Source organism: Panthera uncia, chromosome E1 (genome assembly GCF_023721935.1).
Source record: "Panthera uncia isolate 11264 chromosome E1, Puncia_PCG_1.0, whole genome shotgun sequence".
Taxonomy (NCBI): domain Eukaryota; kingdom Metazoa; phylum Chordata; class Mammalia; order Carnivora; family Felidae; genus Panthera; species Panthera uncia.
Window position 1 is genome coordinate 11,237,834 of NC_064814.1, and position 15,558 is coordinate 11,253,391.

The 15,558-nt window shown below is 46.3% G+C and overlaps 1 protein-coding gene across 1 annotated transcript; it reads right to left on the reverse strand.

Moving 5' to 3' along the window:
* Positions 1 to 5,557: 5,557 nt before the first annotated feature.
* LOC125926533 (keratin, type I cuticular Ha8-like) lies at positions 5,558 to 9,597 on the reverse strand. The gene is made up of 7 exons (XM_049636041.1): positions 8,902 to 9,597; positions 8,627 to 8,709; positions 7,688 to 7,844; positions 7,136 to 7,297; positions 6,921 to 7,046; positions 6,252 to 6,472; positions 5,558 to 5,690 (listed from the first exon to the last, which is right to left on the reverse strand). The coding sequence occupies exons 1-7, from the start codon at positions 9,391 to 9,393 to the stop codon at positions 5,558 to 5,560; spliced, it is 1,374 nt and encodes a 457-aa protein (XP_049491998.1). The 5' UTR covers positions 9,394 to 9,597.
* Positions 9,598 to 15,558: the final 5,961 nt, after the last annotated feature.

A 15,558-nucleotide genomic window follows, 5' to 3' on the forward strand; every position in this document is an offset into this window, starting at 1 on the left:
TTTCAGGGCTTGGACTTGTGAGACTCAAAACCCTCTTCCCTGCCTTCTACTCTGCCATCCCTCTCCCAAATCACTGAGTGCTGCTTGGGCTATAGCTACTAGAAGGGCCCTGGTGTACAGTGAGAAATACAGTGAGAATCGTCTGTTAGAACCTCACAATACCCCCCCCTTCCCTTGTATACATATGGAAACTAATTTGTGGAGGAGGACTATTGGCTTAGTGTAGCCTTCACTTCTGTTTCAAGTTTTTGCAAGATGTGTGTTCTATGTGTATAATTTCTGTAAGCTAGGCTTTTTTAAAGAAGACCTCTACAAACAAAAATAAAAATGCTTGGTATTTTGTGAGAGTTTGGACACACTTGGGCTCCATTTCCCCTTTCAGGGGTCTATGTCTTTTGTGCTGAACCAGTTGGGTTCAGATGTGCCCTGTCCCAGAGTTCAGCTCTCCACAGCCCCACAGCCTCATCTTTGATTCTGGCTGATGAGGTCCCTGAGGCACTGGATTAGGAGCCATCTCCTTTGTTCTGTGCCCCCCAAAATTTGTGGATTTCCCCTCAATGTAGGAGTCCATTCCTCTGAGCTTCTCAGGGGACCACATCTTGTGGATGTGATGCTAATAAATCTCTCCCTGATCTGGCTGGAGACAGTCCTGGGACAAAGGTGTGCTGAATGAAAAGGAGGAAAATGCAATTGTAGAAACTTGTAGAGTAGATGATTTAGGAAGTCGGGAAAATATGAAATTCTGAGTAAGTCATTATAGAATTACTTACTTGGCCCACTTCACAGATTTTATGCAATAAAAATAGGGAAATATTGACAACTCTGCTTTATTTTGCACATTGACAATCCATTATTAAATACCCTAATTCTGAAACATTCTGAAGGTCAAGTCCATCCCTGGGAGTTCATATTTTTCAGCTCAAGAACTGCCTTCAAGTGAAAGCTTCCACTCATACTGAATCCTCAGTTTACGTCCTGGTAGTGTGCTTTGTTGTTGGCTTATGAAGAAGACCCTTGTAAGCAAGGATTTTGACTTACTTTTGTCTTGTTCATCTCTGGGGGCACCTGGGTGGCTCAGTTGCTTGACTATCTTGTTCATCTCTGTAATTTCCAACATGGCATCTGACTCACACAAAATACCCAGTCAATGTAAACATGAAAGAAAGAACCAAATGAGCTCAGCTATGGAGCAAATCATACCCAGTTTTACCCTCCACAGTGCCTAGTGCATGGTGATGCTCAGCAAGTGTGTGTTGAATGAATGAATGAATGAATGAATGAATGAACGAACAAACGTGATATGAAACCAAACAATAGCTTGTTGTTCCAATGATAGAAAATCCTTGACTTCTAAACCCTGTAGTCCTAAATCAAATCAAAATCAGGTTGACATGTTTTCATCTAGGAATGTATTTCTATGAAAAGTCCTACAGAGCATTCAAAAGTAGATCACACTGAATTATGTGTTTAACTCATGTCCTTTTGGGAAAAGAATAGAATTATTTAATGACAGCATCAGTCGCTTTGGTTGTACTGGTATTAGTCCTTCTCTGCTAATGATGTACTCTTCCCTCAAAAGTCATCTTCTGTCCCTTCTCAGATACTGACATTGACCCATGAAATGTTCAACACAGACAAGGCATTCAGGAGGAGTTAGCAGTGAGCTGGGGGCAGACTAGCTGGTTCAGGAACTGACAATACACTGTCCGGTAAGGCTTGTACTAAATTGATCAAGCAAATGACATGATTTCAGCGACCCTTTCCAAATTACACTGTCAGTGACCCTGAGTGTGAAAAATAGGGACATCCAAGTCTCACATTGCAGGGTCTTCCTATTTTGTATTTTTATTCAAGTATAGTTAACATACGGTGTAATATTAGTTTCAGGTGTACAATATAGTGATCTAACAATTCTTAGAGTACTCAGTGCTCATCATGATAAGTGTACTCTTAATCGCCTCTATTTCACCACCCCTCCCCCTCCCATCTATCTCCCTTCTGGCAACCACTGGTTTATTCTCTGTATTTAAGGGTCTGATTTTTTGTCTTTTTTTTTTCTTTGTTCATCTGTTTTGTTTCTTAAATTCCACATATGAATGAAGTCATACAGTATTTGTCTTTCTCTGACTGATTTAGTTCACTTAGCATTATACCCTTTAGGTCCATCCATGTTGTTGCAAATGGCAATAAAAAGATTTCAATCTTTTTATGACTGAACAATATTCCATTATATATGGAATATCTCCATCCATTCATCTATTGATGGACATTTAGGCTGCTTCCATGTCTTGGCTATGGTAAATAATGTTGTGATAAACTTAGGGGTACATATATCTTTTCAAATCAGTGTTTTCATTTTCTTTGGGTGAATACCCAGTAGTGGAATTACTGAATCACATGATAATTCTATTTTTAGTTTTTTGAGGAAGAAGGGTCTCTCTTTAAAAGGCAGCTCAATCACTCAAAGGAACAGAGGATAAATACGTAAGTGATATAATGAGAGTTGCTTTGTAGCCAAGCAATCTAGGTCTGAGTCCTGGCTCAGCCACTTGCCAAATCATATCTTTAGACAAGCTATTTAACCTCTGTGAGCTTTACTACTTCATATTTTAAAAGCAGTTACAATGCCTACCATGTAAGAATGCTAGAGAGTGGTATTAGCTTCTCAGGAAGAAGCGGCAGCACTTAACATCAGGCAGGAGGAAGCTACCACTATATAAAATTCCATTTGGGGGCACCTGGGTGGATCAGTCGGTTAAGTATCCAACCTTGGCTCAGGTCATAATCTCACAGTTCGTGAGTTTGAGCCCCAAGTCGGGTTCTGTGCTGACAGCTCAGAGCCTGGAACCTGCTTTGGATTCAGTGTCTCCCTCTCTCTCTGCCCTTCTGCTCGTGCTCTCTCTCTCTCTCTCTCTCTCAAAAATAAACATTTAAAAAAAATTTTTTAAACCTCAATTTAAAAATTGTGCAGTTCTATTCAAATGTTTAACCATCAAAGAGGAAGAGAGCAAAGCAGGTTCTGTGTTTGACATAGATGTTGCTGTTCACAAGAAGCAAAGAAATGCACCAGACACAGAGTCAGGGGACTTAAAGTTGACCAGAAGCAGGAGCCTGGGTCTTTCTAAAAGGCAGCGCTCCAAAGGTGGGCCCCAACACAACAGGCCCCATCTCATTCATTTTGCTTCTCAGAAAAAGCCAAGGTTGCAGACGAAGCTTTCTAGCTCAAATCATGGACAAAAACCAAGCCAGTTTCTGGAAAGACTCCTGTTCCTGCCCCCAACCCAAGCCAGTCAATCAACATCAGGCAAGATGGTGCCTTGTTATCATGAGAAGTTCTTCCTGAAAGTCACCCCTCACCACCAAGACCACATTCAACACTGGAAGTTGTAGCTCCTAAATGCCAAGAAGCATTTTGTCCCCATGAAGATGAAGCTGCCTTGAGCCATCCCAGTCTTACTCTGACTTACCCAGTCTTACTCTGGGTGGGTAAAGTGATTTCATTTCCCCATATTGCCCTTTCTCGTCTGATGGCACAAGATCTGAGAAGGGAGGCTAACAGGAGCTATTTTTTTCAAGCAGCTATCAACCACATTCAGAAATCAGGACTGCAAATAGGCATAATCTGCACTCCTTCCAAAACGTAGCCACCAAAATGAAGTTCTACAAGAATCACAGTGGCTCTTAGAATTACTGAGTGCCCAGGGCAGTAAGGTATATTTGCACATCACGTCACCACTGGTGGACCCAAAGGGGGAAAAAAGAAATGAGAGCACCCATACAACTGGGCCCTGTCTTCTTGGATGGATTCAATATAAGGGAGTTGCTAAGAAGCCTCTGCCTCCTACCCCCGAAGCAAAATTTTCTCATTCTTTGAACTAATGCAGATACTCAAATCAAATTTGCTCTGGAAAACAAGTTATTAAGTACACAATTTCATTTCTGATCGCCTATAGCTGCTAAAGGAAACTAATTCTAGCTGCCCAGAGGAAATAGCCTGAGGCCACAGGTGAATTGTGAGCAGTCTGGCTCAGTACCCACACTCCTAATTATATGACACTGGCTCTGCATGAGGTCAATATGGTGCTTTCTCCTTTTCAGACTTTTTAAATTTCTATCATCTCACTTAATCCTAGAATCCATAACAATTCTAGGATGTGAGTGGGAAAGATGACATAACCCTCACTGTATGGCAGGGGAAAACGCTGAGTTAAGTGATGATTCTCAAGCCCCGTAACAAGTCAGAGATAAAGTCAGGAAGACACATTCATTCTTTCAACAGATGTTTATTAAGCATCTACTCTGTACCAAGCAGTGAGCTAGGCTCCGGGGAAGCAGCAGTGCACGAATGCTAATCTCCAGTAAGCATTTCAGTGAGGAAACAATGCAAGAGCTGGCAATTTTAGCTGTTGATGATGACAATAAGCAAGACAGAGAGTGACGAGGCTGTTGAGTATGTGGACTGATGGCCAAGCAAGAGCTCTCAGAAGCAGTAACATTTCTGCCGAGGCCTGAATAACAAGAAAGAGAGGGGAAGCATTCCAGGAAGGAGGAAGAACAGGGTCCGGTCTCAGGGATGTCCAATGGAACATACTGGCCAAATGTGGTGGCATTGTGGTCAGGAAGGGGGAGGGTGGGAAGACACGAGGTGGGAGCAGAGAAGGTAAATAAGAATAAAAACTTTGAAAATATTGTAATAATATATTTTCCATCACCCTAAATCATCAGGCTTAGCAATGGTTTAATATTCCAGGAGAAACTACTAGAAAAAAATAAAGTCATTGTCCAAATTTTACTGTAAAATTAGATGAAGAGAGAAGTATAGCCAGACAATAGTTATGAGAGTCCAGATTTCTAGAGAAGAGAGATTTCTTAATCTGAAAGTTCTCTTTACATAGCAAGAGGCCAGCCTGGTCCTTTGTCAAAGAAAGGAACTCTGAGTGAAGAGAGCTCAGATCTGATACAGGGAACTCCCACCTTACTAGAGAGGAAATGAAGCCACTTCCAAGGCAGGGCGGCAGAAGGACAGGAGGAAGGAAGTGGATGAGGAATTGTTCACATATGTCATATCTAGTTTCATTGCCCCCCTCACTGGGGCCATTATCTGGGGCCGCAGATGTTAGAAATGGAATCAGTACATCGGGGGGGAGGGGGAGCCCAAGCAGTGAAGTTTTTTTCTCACTTTCCTGGCCACAAACTGGAAATTTTTCAAGCTAAAGTTGGTGCTTGAAATGCAAATGCAGTTTCAGGTCCTGCCCCATCCTCGCCCCATGATACTTCTTCAATCTGATCCAATGCCTGAGTCTCTCCAATGTAGATAGTCCCACCAGTGGTGGCTGGGATCCGGCCACTGAGAGCATGGAGCTAATCTGGGAAAATCTGCAGCTGGGAAAGAAGCCTCCTGACCAAGATTCCACTTCTCCTGATATCTTGTGGCCTTTGGACAGGCTCTGCATGCAGAAAGTCAGCAATAGTTAGAAGCCATATTTTCTGGATGTATAACAAGTATTTCTCTTTAGGCATCCCCTTGCTCTAACCACCCTTGCTGGTACACGGGCACTCAGAATCGGCTCCCGGAGCTGACTCCACAGGTCGACCCAGGCCCGCAAGTGGTGCGGGGGGCACAGCTTGGACGAGGCGCACAGGGGGGAGTCACACAGGCAGCAGAGGTGGAGCATGGATTGCAAGGGAGTCTGTGGAGAGAGAGAAAAGGTGAATGAAGTGAGGGATGGGAAATGAATGATGTGTGATAGAGCACAAGGAAGGAGTCCCCCTCTTTAAAACTACAAGACGGGGACCCAACAGATGCCCTAGCCATTGACCCCCTATTGTGCACCCCTAGTGCTAGACTGAGGGATCTCTATCTACAATGTCATCCAGAATTAAGGTTTTCTAGACGAGAACCGGGTTCTAGCCTACAAGATAAAAAATACAAACAAAGATTAAAAAGAGAGCAAAAGTGAGTTCAACAAACCTGCTGGGATCTATACTCAAATTGCCTGTTCAAGATACAGCCATGTTTCTACTCTCACCAGTGAATGGCTAGCCAAGAAGCCCCACTGGAGACCTGGCAATGGATCCTAATGGATGGTCACTCCCTTCATATTCTGTCAATGAGGCAGAGTGTGAGGGGCAATGGGTCACTCAACAGGAGCATAGACTGCCTTCTGGTTTGTAGACAACACTACTGTTACCGTAAGGAACTCATAAGAATTGGGCAAATGATTGGCCAAGAGTGCCTAGATCACACATACTTGCAATCCTCACTCTCCAGAAGTTTCCGGTATGTGGCAATCTCGCTCTCCAGCCGGGCCTTGACGTCCAGCAGCACCTGGTACTCCTGGTTCTGCCGCTCCAGGTCAGCCCGGATCTCAGACAGCTGCTCCTCCACATCACGGATCAGGATCTGCATCTGGGCCAGCTCCGTGCCAAAGCGTGCATCCGACTCACACAGGGAGTTCTGCAGACAGTCCTTCTGTAGTGGCAAATAACCGGGTAAGAGACCGAGGTGTCCCAAAATTCAGCAGTAGGAATCATGGCCAACCTCACCATGTCATAGGACATGCCCAGAACTCTGGAGAAATCACTGCCCATATCACCACGACTTTTCACAAAATTCTACCTGGAGGAAGTGTTCATCCCAATATTCCCAGTACCTGACCAAGTAGACACCCAGTGACGTCTTGTGGAACGAGGGCCTGAACCGCCACCCTTTATTGTAAAGGAAGTGGAGTTGGCTTTTTAAAGGAACCGGTTTTGGGGATCAAACCAACCTTGATGACAAGGCATCTCCCCCAGGGAGAGAGGGACCCAGCCCCTGAGTTCTGATTGTTAGTGGGACTGATGAGTGGGACTTCTAAGACATGCTGCTGCCAGGCCATGGCCCATGGCACCAGCAGCACAGTGAGGGCAGAGGACCGTACCAGGCTGTGCTGGGCCTGAAGCTCCACCTCCAGGGCGTTCACCGTGCGCCTCAACTCCAGGATCTCCGACTGGCAGCACTGCAGCTCCTCAGAGCAGGACATGTCCTGCTTGCTGATGCTCTCGCACTGAAGCACAAGTGCACAGAGATATCATATCACCCCCCTGCCCAGGTGGAAGCCGGGGGACCCTCCCTGCTCCAAGGTGGCACCCTTACCTGATCTTGGAACCACTGCTCCACGTCGTTGTGGCCGGTCTGCATCATGGCCTCGTAGTGGCACCGCATCTCGTCCAGCACCCTGCTCAGGTCCACGGTGGGCTCCGCGTCCAGCTTAATCTGGAGCTTGTCCCCTAGCTGGCCCCTCAGGATGTGGACTTCCTGTGGGCACAGAAGGACCAACACTCTGAGTGAGGAAAGGGCTTTGGACAGAGCAGATGGCACCTGAACCCCTTCTCTGATGAGCAGCATGAGGGGTGAGCCCACTTGTGCACGATGTGAAAGATCTTGTCCAGGATCCACTGGGAAGAGCCCAGTGGGTCGCCTTCCTAAATTCACAAGGCAAACCTTTAGAGACAAGGAACCACCCCCCCCCACCCCCACCGCTACCTCTGCTACGTCCTACAGAGTCAGCCTGACTCCCACACCCAGATCAACCCCTCATCCTGATGCCAGCTGAGCCTGGCTTCTAATCCTACAGCCACAGGGTGGGCGGTGCTCCCTTCTCTGCTCAGTGCCCTCTCCCATGGGTCTGCAGCCCCAAGCCCAGACCTGCTCGTGGTTGCTCTTGAGGCAGAGCATCTCCTCCTTCAGGGACTCCTGCTGGGCCTCCAGGTCGGCCTTGGCCAGGCTCAGGTCATCCAGGAGCTTGTGCATCCCACACATGTCCGCCTCCACCACCTGGCGTAGGGACAGCTCACTCTCGTGCCTTCCAGGACAGGAGATGAAAGGTCAGCAGGATGACAAGGACAGCCCCTTTCAGCTGCCCCCAGTTTCCATTTCCTTCACCAATTAGGATCCTCATTTGCTCACTGTGCTCAGCACTGGCTTCAGAGATTAATTAGACTCAACCCCTCTACTCAATCAGCTCATGGTCTAGCAAGGTATTCATAGTAGGTATCATTTTTACCATTGAGCATTGAAGAAACTTTTGTTCCAAAAGATGAATTAGCTTGCATGAGATCATGTATTTCAGGATCCAGTACAGGACTCACACCGCTAGGTTAAGCAACATCCAGGTACCTGGTCAATGATTTGCTCCCTTATTCCTTGTGTTGGGCTACTTGTCTATCTCTGACCTTTGTCTGGTAGAAATGCCTGGTATTTGAGGTCCCCATAGATAAATTTGGACCCTGACCTATCTGTAAATGGTTCCTCTAACTTACATGTGAAATTCAGTGACTGTCCTTGCTCAGTTTATTCTTGAAATCACCTTATTCTGCTCCTGATGAGTGAGCTCAAGCAGCCTTACCTTCCATTTTAGAGAAGTAAATGAAGGAGGCATAACTCTAGGCTACACCATACATACTGAATTTGATGTATTTTTTTTTCCTCAGCCACTTTCTATTAGTTTTGTTTGTAATAAAAATTTTTATTTGGAGAATTTAGGAAAGAAGAAACAGGACAGTAATTCAGTCAATTAAGTAGTTGGCCATTGTGACTTAGGGTAGAGGAAGGAGTCACTCTGAGACCTCTTCCAGCCCTACTTACTTGATTCTAAAGTCATCGGCAGCCAGCTTGGCATTGTCAACTTGAATAATGAGCCTGGTATTCTCAGCCTTGCTGCACAGGATCTGTGGAAAACCAGGAAGACAGTTCATGCACAAAACATCATACTCTGGGCTCCAGCTCTATGGGTGACATCTACGCTCATGCTCAAGAGAACCCAAGAGCACAAACACCCTTGAGTCTTCAATGGCCCTTTGACTGCCATGCCCTTCCACCTTCCTCAGACCCAGCGTACCCCAGGCTACTTCAGACCTCACCTTCTGCTGGAGCTCCTCAATGGTCCGGAAGTACGACTGGTAGTCTGGACACACGCTGGACTCGTGGCATTTGCTCGACTCTCGGATCTTGGTCTCCAGCTCCGCGTTCTCCCGCTCCAGCTGACGTACCTTCTCCAGGTAGTTGGCCAGGCGGTCGTTCAGGAACTGCATGGTCACCTTCTCGTGCCCGTTCGGGGCGCCTTCCCCATAGTTCCCACACACTCCGATGTTACCGGGAATGTCGCGGGTCCCTGGCAAGGGGCAAGCGGTTTGGCAGCTGTAGGGTACACAGAGGCTGGGTCGGCCCAGAGGAGTTGTCCCCACACGCACCCGGTTGGCATGTGCCAGGGTGGCAGACAGGCACAGGGAGGCAGCCTTGGCCTCTGCCCCAGGCTGGCCCCCAACGTCAATGCAGGAACCGCAGACATTTGCAGCTTCGGGCATCTGAGTGCTGCCCAGACAGCGGGATGAGCTGATGTAGCAGGAGGTCATGGTGTAGGCTGAGGTAGCACAGGAGCTTCGGAGCAGCTGTGAAGGCCGAGACACTGAGTGTGACAACCCCTTTCCCTGCTAGGCCTTTTATACCCCATCCCAGGTGGGTGTTGGCTCAATGCTTTGACCTCAGCGCCTTGATTTTCTACCTACTGTTGTACTGTCATCCTGTTACTCAGCTGTTGGTTTACCATTAAGAGTTCCTCGCCTCATTAAAGGAATGTTGATGAATTTGAGGTGCCTCCTGGCTCTTTGATATCAGGTTGTCTGTTGATGGGAAGTAAGAAACTTTTATTATTTTTCAAAGAACAAAATCCTTTTAGCCATCAGATGTTCATACCTTGACTAGAGCTGATGTGCCCACACTGAAGGCATGACTGTTCCTGTTGGTCATAGGATAAACCCTATGAGAACAATGGTGCCCACCTGGGTTAAGACTAAATCAGCCTTCTCTATCCAGGGAAGAGCCTGGTTTCGGGCTGATAGATGTTATGGGTTTTGGTTATCAAAAACTTCACATTTCTTCTTTCTTCTCTCTGCCTTTCAAACTCACTTTGAGGAGCAATAAGACTTTGGTAAGTCCATTCATTCAACATTCATCTCGTGGCACATCCCATGTGCCAGGCACTATGCCATGCCCCTGTCATACAACTAGTTAAGCCTGACATAGTTCCTGTCCATCAGGAAGCAACCCAAACTTAGGTAGCCATGGATGTTTTAAATAAGTTGTCTGCAAAGATCATCAGTACAAGGGTGACCTTGAACCTTGCCTGATCTGGACCAGGAAAGATAAGCTCAATAAGCCAGAAACAAGCAAAAATGAACAATAATCTTTTTACGTTCCAAGACTGTGAAACTCAATGGACATTGAGTTATCAGAGTCAGTATGGTGGTTTTTCCTGCCCTACTTCCTTGATTCTAAAATTCTTTACTGAGCACTTAACATATGTGTTAGGGGGCTTATCAACAATATTGTTTAATCCTTCCTACCATCCTGTAAGGTGGATATTCTTACCATAACTTTACAAAAGAAAGAAAAGACATTGAGGACCAGAGACGTGAAGTTGTTTTTCTAAGATCAACCCCCTTATAAAGTGGCAAAGCCTGTTGTTAATATCAGTTTCTTTCAACTCCAGAGCCCATTCTTGTTCTCTTCACCTTGCACACCCCCCAATAGGGGAATAAGTGTGTCATTGCCAGAATTAAGAAGGATTATAAAGTCTAGAAATTGTATAAGAAGTTGAAATTAAGAGATAAAATAAGAATTTAACATTCTATATTATTCTTTGTGTCTCAGAAAATACAAGTGTTGAGATACCAGAACAATAGGGCAAGGCTTCTCCAAGGACCATGCAGAAGGATGCCCAGGAGAAATCTCCATCCCCAAAATTATTATACTACATCTCATACCCCACTAGCTCTTGGCATCAGAGAGCCAAGACTGCTGACTACTAAGGTCCCAAAAGTTCTCTTTTAAAATTTGTGGCAGGAGATAGATTGCCCCCTAGGACTGAGAAAGACCTAATATGGAGTAAAACTAAGTTATCAGAGTCAGTATGGAGGTTATAACTAAATCTTCGTGAAAATGAATATTTTCCAGTGCTCTAAGCATTCAGCAAAAGCGGAATAGACATCTCTATAGGGACCAGATCTGTATATATGAAACAAACTATTGGGGTTCTATCAAGAAGAAATACAGAAGTCTGAGACTTCTGTTCAGAATGGGTTTCCCAGGAAGGGTAACTAGTGGTCAGCTCTGTCCTAAGGGTTACTCAGAGCTCATCAATGAATAACTCTTTATAGACATCATAATTAGAAGACCTCACCAGGCCAGCCCATCTCATCCTTCAGAGGCCTTTGGGTGCAATCTGCATAGGTTACATCTTCAAACACTGCTTTGTTACTCTCCTCTGTCTCATCACATAGCAACAAGCTTCTCTATAAACCAGGGAACTAGACTTATAAAGTCATTTCTTTTGACCCGCTAAATCGAATCTATCTTTTGACTTTATTCTCTGGCAGGATTCATTCCATTAGCTAAAACTCATGATTTCCTCCATCTCAAAATACACAACACTTGTTACTGCATAACATCGCCGCTGAGGCTTTCTATGTCGGGGTGACGCTCCTCTGTACTGAAGCTTCATCATGGTCCTGGCTTGGGCTTCAACCGAGTGTGCTGTTTTGCATAATGACACTGATGTTGCGTGTCTCTTTGTAAAGCTGCTTGGTTCCACTGAGTTGCATTTTTCTCAAAGGAGGTGAGTGTGGGGTGAAGATCCTTGCCCTCATATCTAAGACTGCCTTTCTTCCCAACCCTTTAAAAAGAGTCCCTGTGGCCCTTGGTAACCAAACATGAGCCAGAGTCAGTGACAAGAAGTGGCGAAGACAGAGTGTGAGAGACAGAAGCCTGTAGCCCTCCTTCACTCACCTGTGTGCACACAGTTCTCTCACTGAGTCTGACTTCAAAAATACCAGTCTCTAGAAGCAGGAAGCCTACTGCAGATGGAAAGGCAGAGCTGTGGTCTTGGGATGCTGTTTTCAAACATGGTGGTGTTACAGATGGATGCATCTCAACCAGCGGGAGGGAAAGGTGTGGACCTGTAGACTAGCCCCCAGGAATCGTGCCTAGCCCACAACCTACTTTTTTTATGCTGTGGCTCCTGCTGCAGGAAGATGTGTGAGGCATCCAAGGGTTTGTGCCCTGTAAGGGAACCTCGCCCATCACATAATATAGGGGGTGCAAACGTCGAAGACAGCTCCTGTGTGTGGAGCCTCATACTGCTGTGTCCTCTGGGTGTTAGGAAGTGGTGCCAGAGAAAACTGTAGGTCAAGAAAATTATGAAGACTCTTAAAAGAAGAGTAATAAATAATAATAATAAGTAATAAATGATCTATTATTCTAGGTGTACAACTCTTGAGGCTTTGATGAATGGAAAAACCACACTTTTATTCAAATTAGATAGGATTTTGCCATCAGGTTTCTTAGATCCAGCTCCATAATCCACAAAGTTTATCCACTTAATCAATGTTGTTTTCCTCCTACCATGACATCATCTAGACACTAGGAGTGCGTCTATAAAAGACGCAGTCCCTGCCTTAGAGTAGGGGAGACATTTGTGACACGGCACCACAGTGGCCTGTGGAGGTGGTGCCACACTCACTCTGAGGCCTTCAGACATGTTATCATCTTTCTCCCCATTACCCATTACCCTGCGGATGGCCCCAGAGCAGAATCCACTTTTCCCTTGCAGCTGTCTATTCCGTATACCAAGTAATTCTCTGTGGCATCAGCTGGGTGTCCTATAGTTCAATTTAATCCCTATGTTACCCACCTGGATTTAGCATCAAATCTCACAAGGCAAAGGCTCAGTCCCACAAGGCTGCCCTTCTTCAGACACCAATCGTAAGTTCCAGGTTGTCACCTGTCCTTCTGAATGACTGGCTATAACTCAGTGTTCCCGTGACCCCTTCCTTGGGTTTGATAATTTGCTGGAATGACTCCCAGAACTCAGGGAAACATTCATGTTTACCAGTTTAGCATCAAGGATATGATAAAGGACACGAAGGATAGCCTGATAAAGAGACACATAGGGCAAGATATGTGGGGAGGGGTGCAGAACTTTCATGCCCTCTCTGAACGAGCCAGGCTCCCTGCACCTCCATGCGTTTGTCTTTGTACAGTGTTTATGTATCCTACTCAGCAGAACTTTCCATACACTTCATGGCAGAATCAGTAAGGAGTTTGTTCACAAGAGCTTCCCCAGAAGCTCAGAGGTCTGGGAGAAAGAGCACCCAGCCACCAGGGGGCTGGGGGAAGGTAGGGAGGGGGACTCTGCGAGGAATCCACCTTCTCATATTCTTTGGGTACCTATAAAGGTACTCTTTATACCTTGAGTATGTGAGTATAGTATAGTATAGTATAGTATATGAGTATGAGTATAGTCTCATAATCTTCGGGTACCTATAAAGGGATGGCCAGGGTCATAATGTTGAATCTGGTGTGTGGTTGAAGCCTGTGAGAGTAGAGCCACTCCCCTGGGCAACGTGGAGACCCATCCAATATATCCCTCACCTGCAGAGGAGGGGCATTCACAGAAAGGAAAGAGGCATTCAAGGGCTTAGGTCCTCCTTGGCCTAGCGTCTGGGAAGGAGCTCCTGGGAGCCCAGGGGCTGGGTACGGTATCCAGCAGACAGAGGGAAATGGGAGCTAGAAGGAGAGGGTGTCAGACAAGATCCCTTTCCTCCCAGAACCATGAGATTGGACAGGTCTGTGTGCCCCACAAGCAGGCTGTAAGTTGGGTCTTCTAGACTCATGTCCCATAGATCCCTTTTGCTATTATCAAGGTGGAGCTGAATCCCCTCTCAACCACCCATCCTCCACCCAGCCACAGGGAATCTGGGGTCCTTTATGCACTCTTGACCAGTATCAGAGTGACAGAATGCTCCAAGTCCTGGCCATGGAACTTAGTGCCTGAGGACAGGTGACCCAAAAGGCAGGACCTAATTATTTGGCCCCTTCTGCACCCCAGGAGAGCCTCCTAGGGCTGACAAGGCAGGATTAGGGCTGTGTTTTCATTTAAGGAGCGGGTATTTCTGGACAGCCTCTGCTCCCAGCGCTGCCCCTCACTAGCCAGGTGGCCCAGAGCAAGTCAGCCAGCTCTTCTGGTCCCTGGTTCCCCACTGAAAATACAAGCTCTGGAACAGACCATGGGCTTGAACTCTTGAGCACAACCCAAGTAAGAATTACACTGAACATTTTGCAACTATATATGTGCTAGACACACATACATATTATTTTCTATTCTGTTCTCTCTTTCTCTCACTCTCTTGCTCTCTCTCTCTTGCCCTCTCTCTAGCTGATCAAAATCCACTAAAATGACTTCACAGACCATCAACGGATCACAGCCATAGTTTAAAATACACCACACAGGTGCCCACTGTAACTCGGTGAAATAACCTGACAACAATAGACACACACAACAGGCAGCTTCATTTATTAATTTATTCTTTTAACTTATTGGCCAGGAACCAGAAGAGAGATATAGCTCCCCAAGTGCTGCAGAAGGAAAATGGCCCCGCTGAGAGAACTTGAACGTCAAAACACAGGCGGAAGTCGCGAGAAGCCGCAGGGCCTCAGGGACACCCCACCCCAGAGACGAGCCGTCTGTAAGGTGGGTGTCAGCCACGGGGGAGTCTCCGGCTTCCCGTGTGTGTCATGTGCGGCGACAGGAAGGTCCCCACTGCCCTGTGTACAGGATCTGCTGCTACCATGGCAGCCTTGGGCTCACAGGGTGAGCTCAAGGAGGAGGTGCCGTGTGGGGCTTGTGGGGTGCAGGTCACGGGACACACTTGTGGGTCGCCCGAGGGAGCGGCATGTGGATTGAAGGCATTCTGCAACCCAGATGCACAGAGACGTCCATCCTCAAGCCCAGCAGCTAAGAAAAGACAGACTTGGCCTGAGTCCCTGCCCTCCTGCCTTACTAGCTCAGGCCCCGGGGCCAATTACGTTCTTTGAGCCCTGTATCTTCATCTACAATAACAAGGACGGTAATGTTAACTGCATGGCCTGCTATTAAGTCTTAGGGAAAATAATGCTGAAATCCATAGGAAGAGAGACAACAGGGCTCATCAGAGAGGACTGGATCTTCTGTTCACACATAGGTGCTCTTCCCACATGCAACACTCCAAATACTTTCCTGCCACATGAGTTCTTTGCTGCCATCATTCTCTGAGCCTCAGTTTCCTCGATTACAAACTGGGGCCCCTAGTACCCTCACATACTCCTTCAGCTATGGCACAAGCAAAATTGACTAGGCCTGATAGAGATGAGGGGAGTCCAGTCAGATTTTTTTTTTTTAAAGAAAAGTGGCATATCTTTATTTTAATTTTTTTAAATGTTTTTATTTATTTTTGAGACAGAGACAGAGCATAAGCAGGGGAGGGGCAGAGAGCGGGGGAGACACAGAATCCGAAGCAGGCTCCAGGCTCTGAGCTGTCAGCACAGAGCCTGATGCAAGGCTCGAACCCACAAACCGTGAGATCATGACCTGAGACGAAGTCAGACGCTTAACCGAATGAGCCACCCAGGCGCCCCCCCTTTTTTTTTAATGTTTTTATTTTTTTTTTAATTTTTTTTAGATGTTTATTTATTATTGAGAGACA

Bases quoted from the DNA above. Each gene is read 5' to 3' on its own strand.
- LOC125926533 (XM_049636041.1), bottom strand. From the start codon at position 9,393: ATGACCTCCTGCTACATCAGCTCATCCCGCTGTCTGGGCAGCACTCAG. The intron at 7,047-7,135 runs GTAAGGGTGCCA...CTTGTGCTTCAG, and splicing joins AGCAGTGGTTCCAAGATCAG to TGCGAGAGCATCAGCAAGCA. The intron at 5,691-6,251 runs GTATGTGTGATC...CTCTCTCCACAG, and splicing joins CTGGAGAGTGAGGATTGCAA to ACTCCCTTGCAATCCATGCT.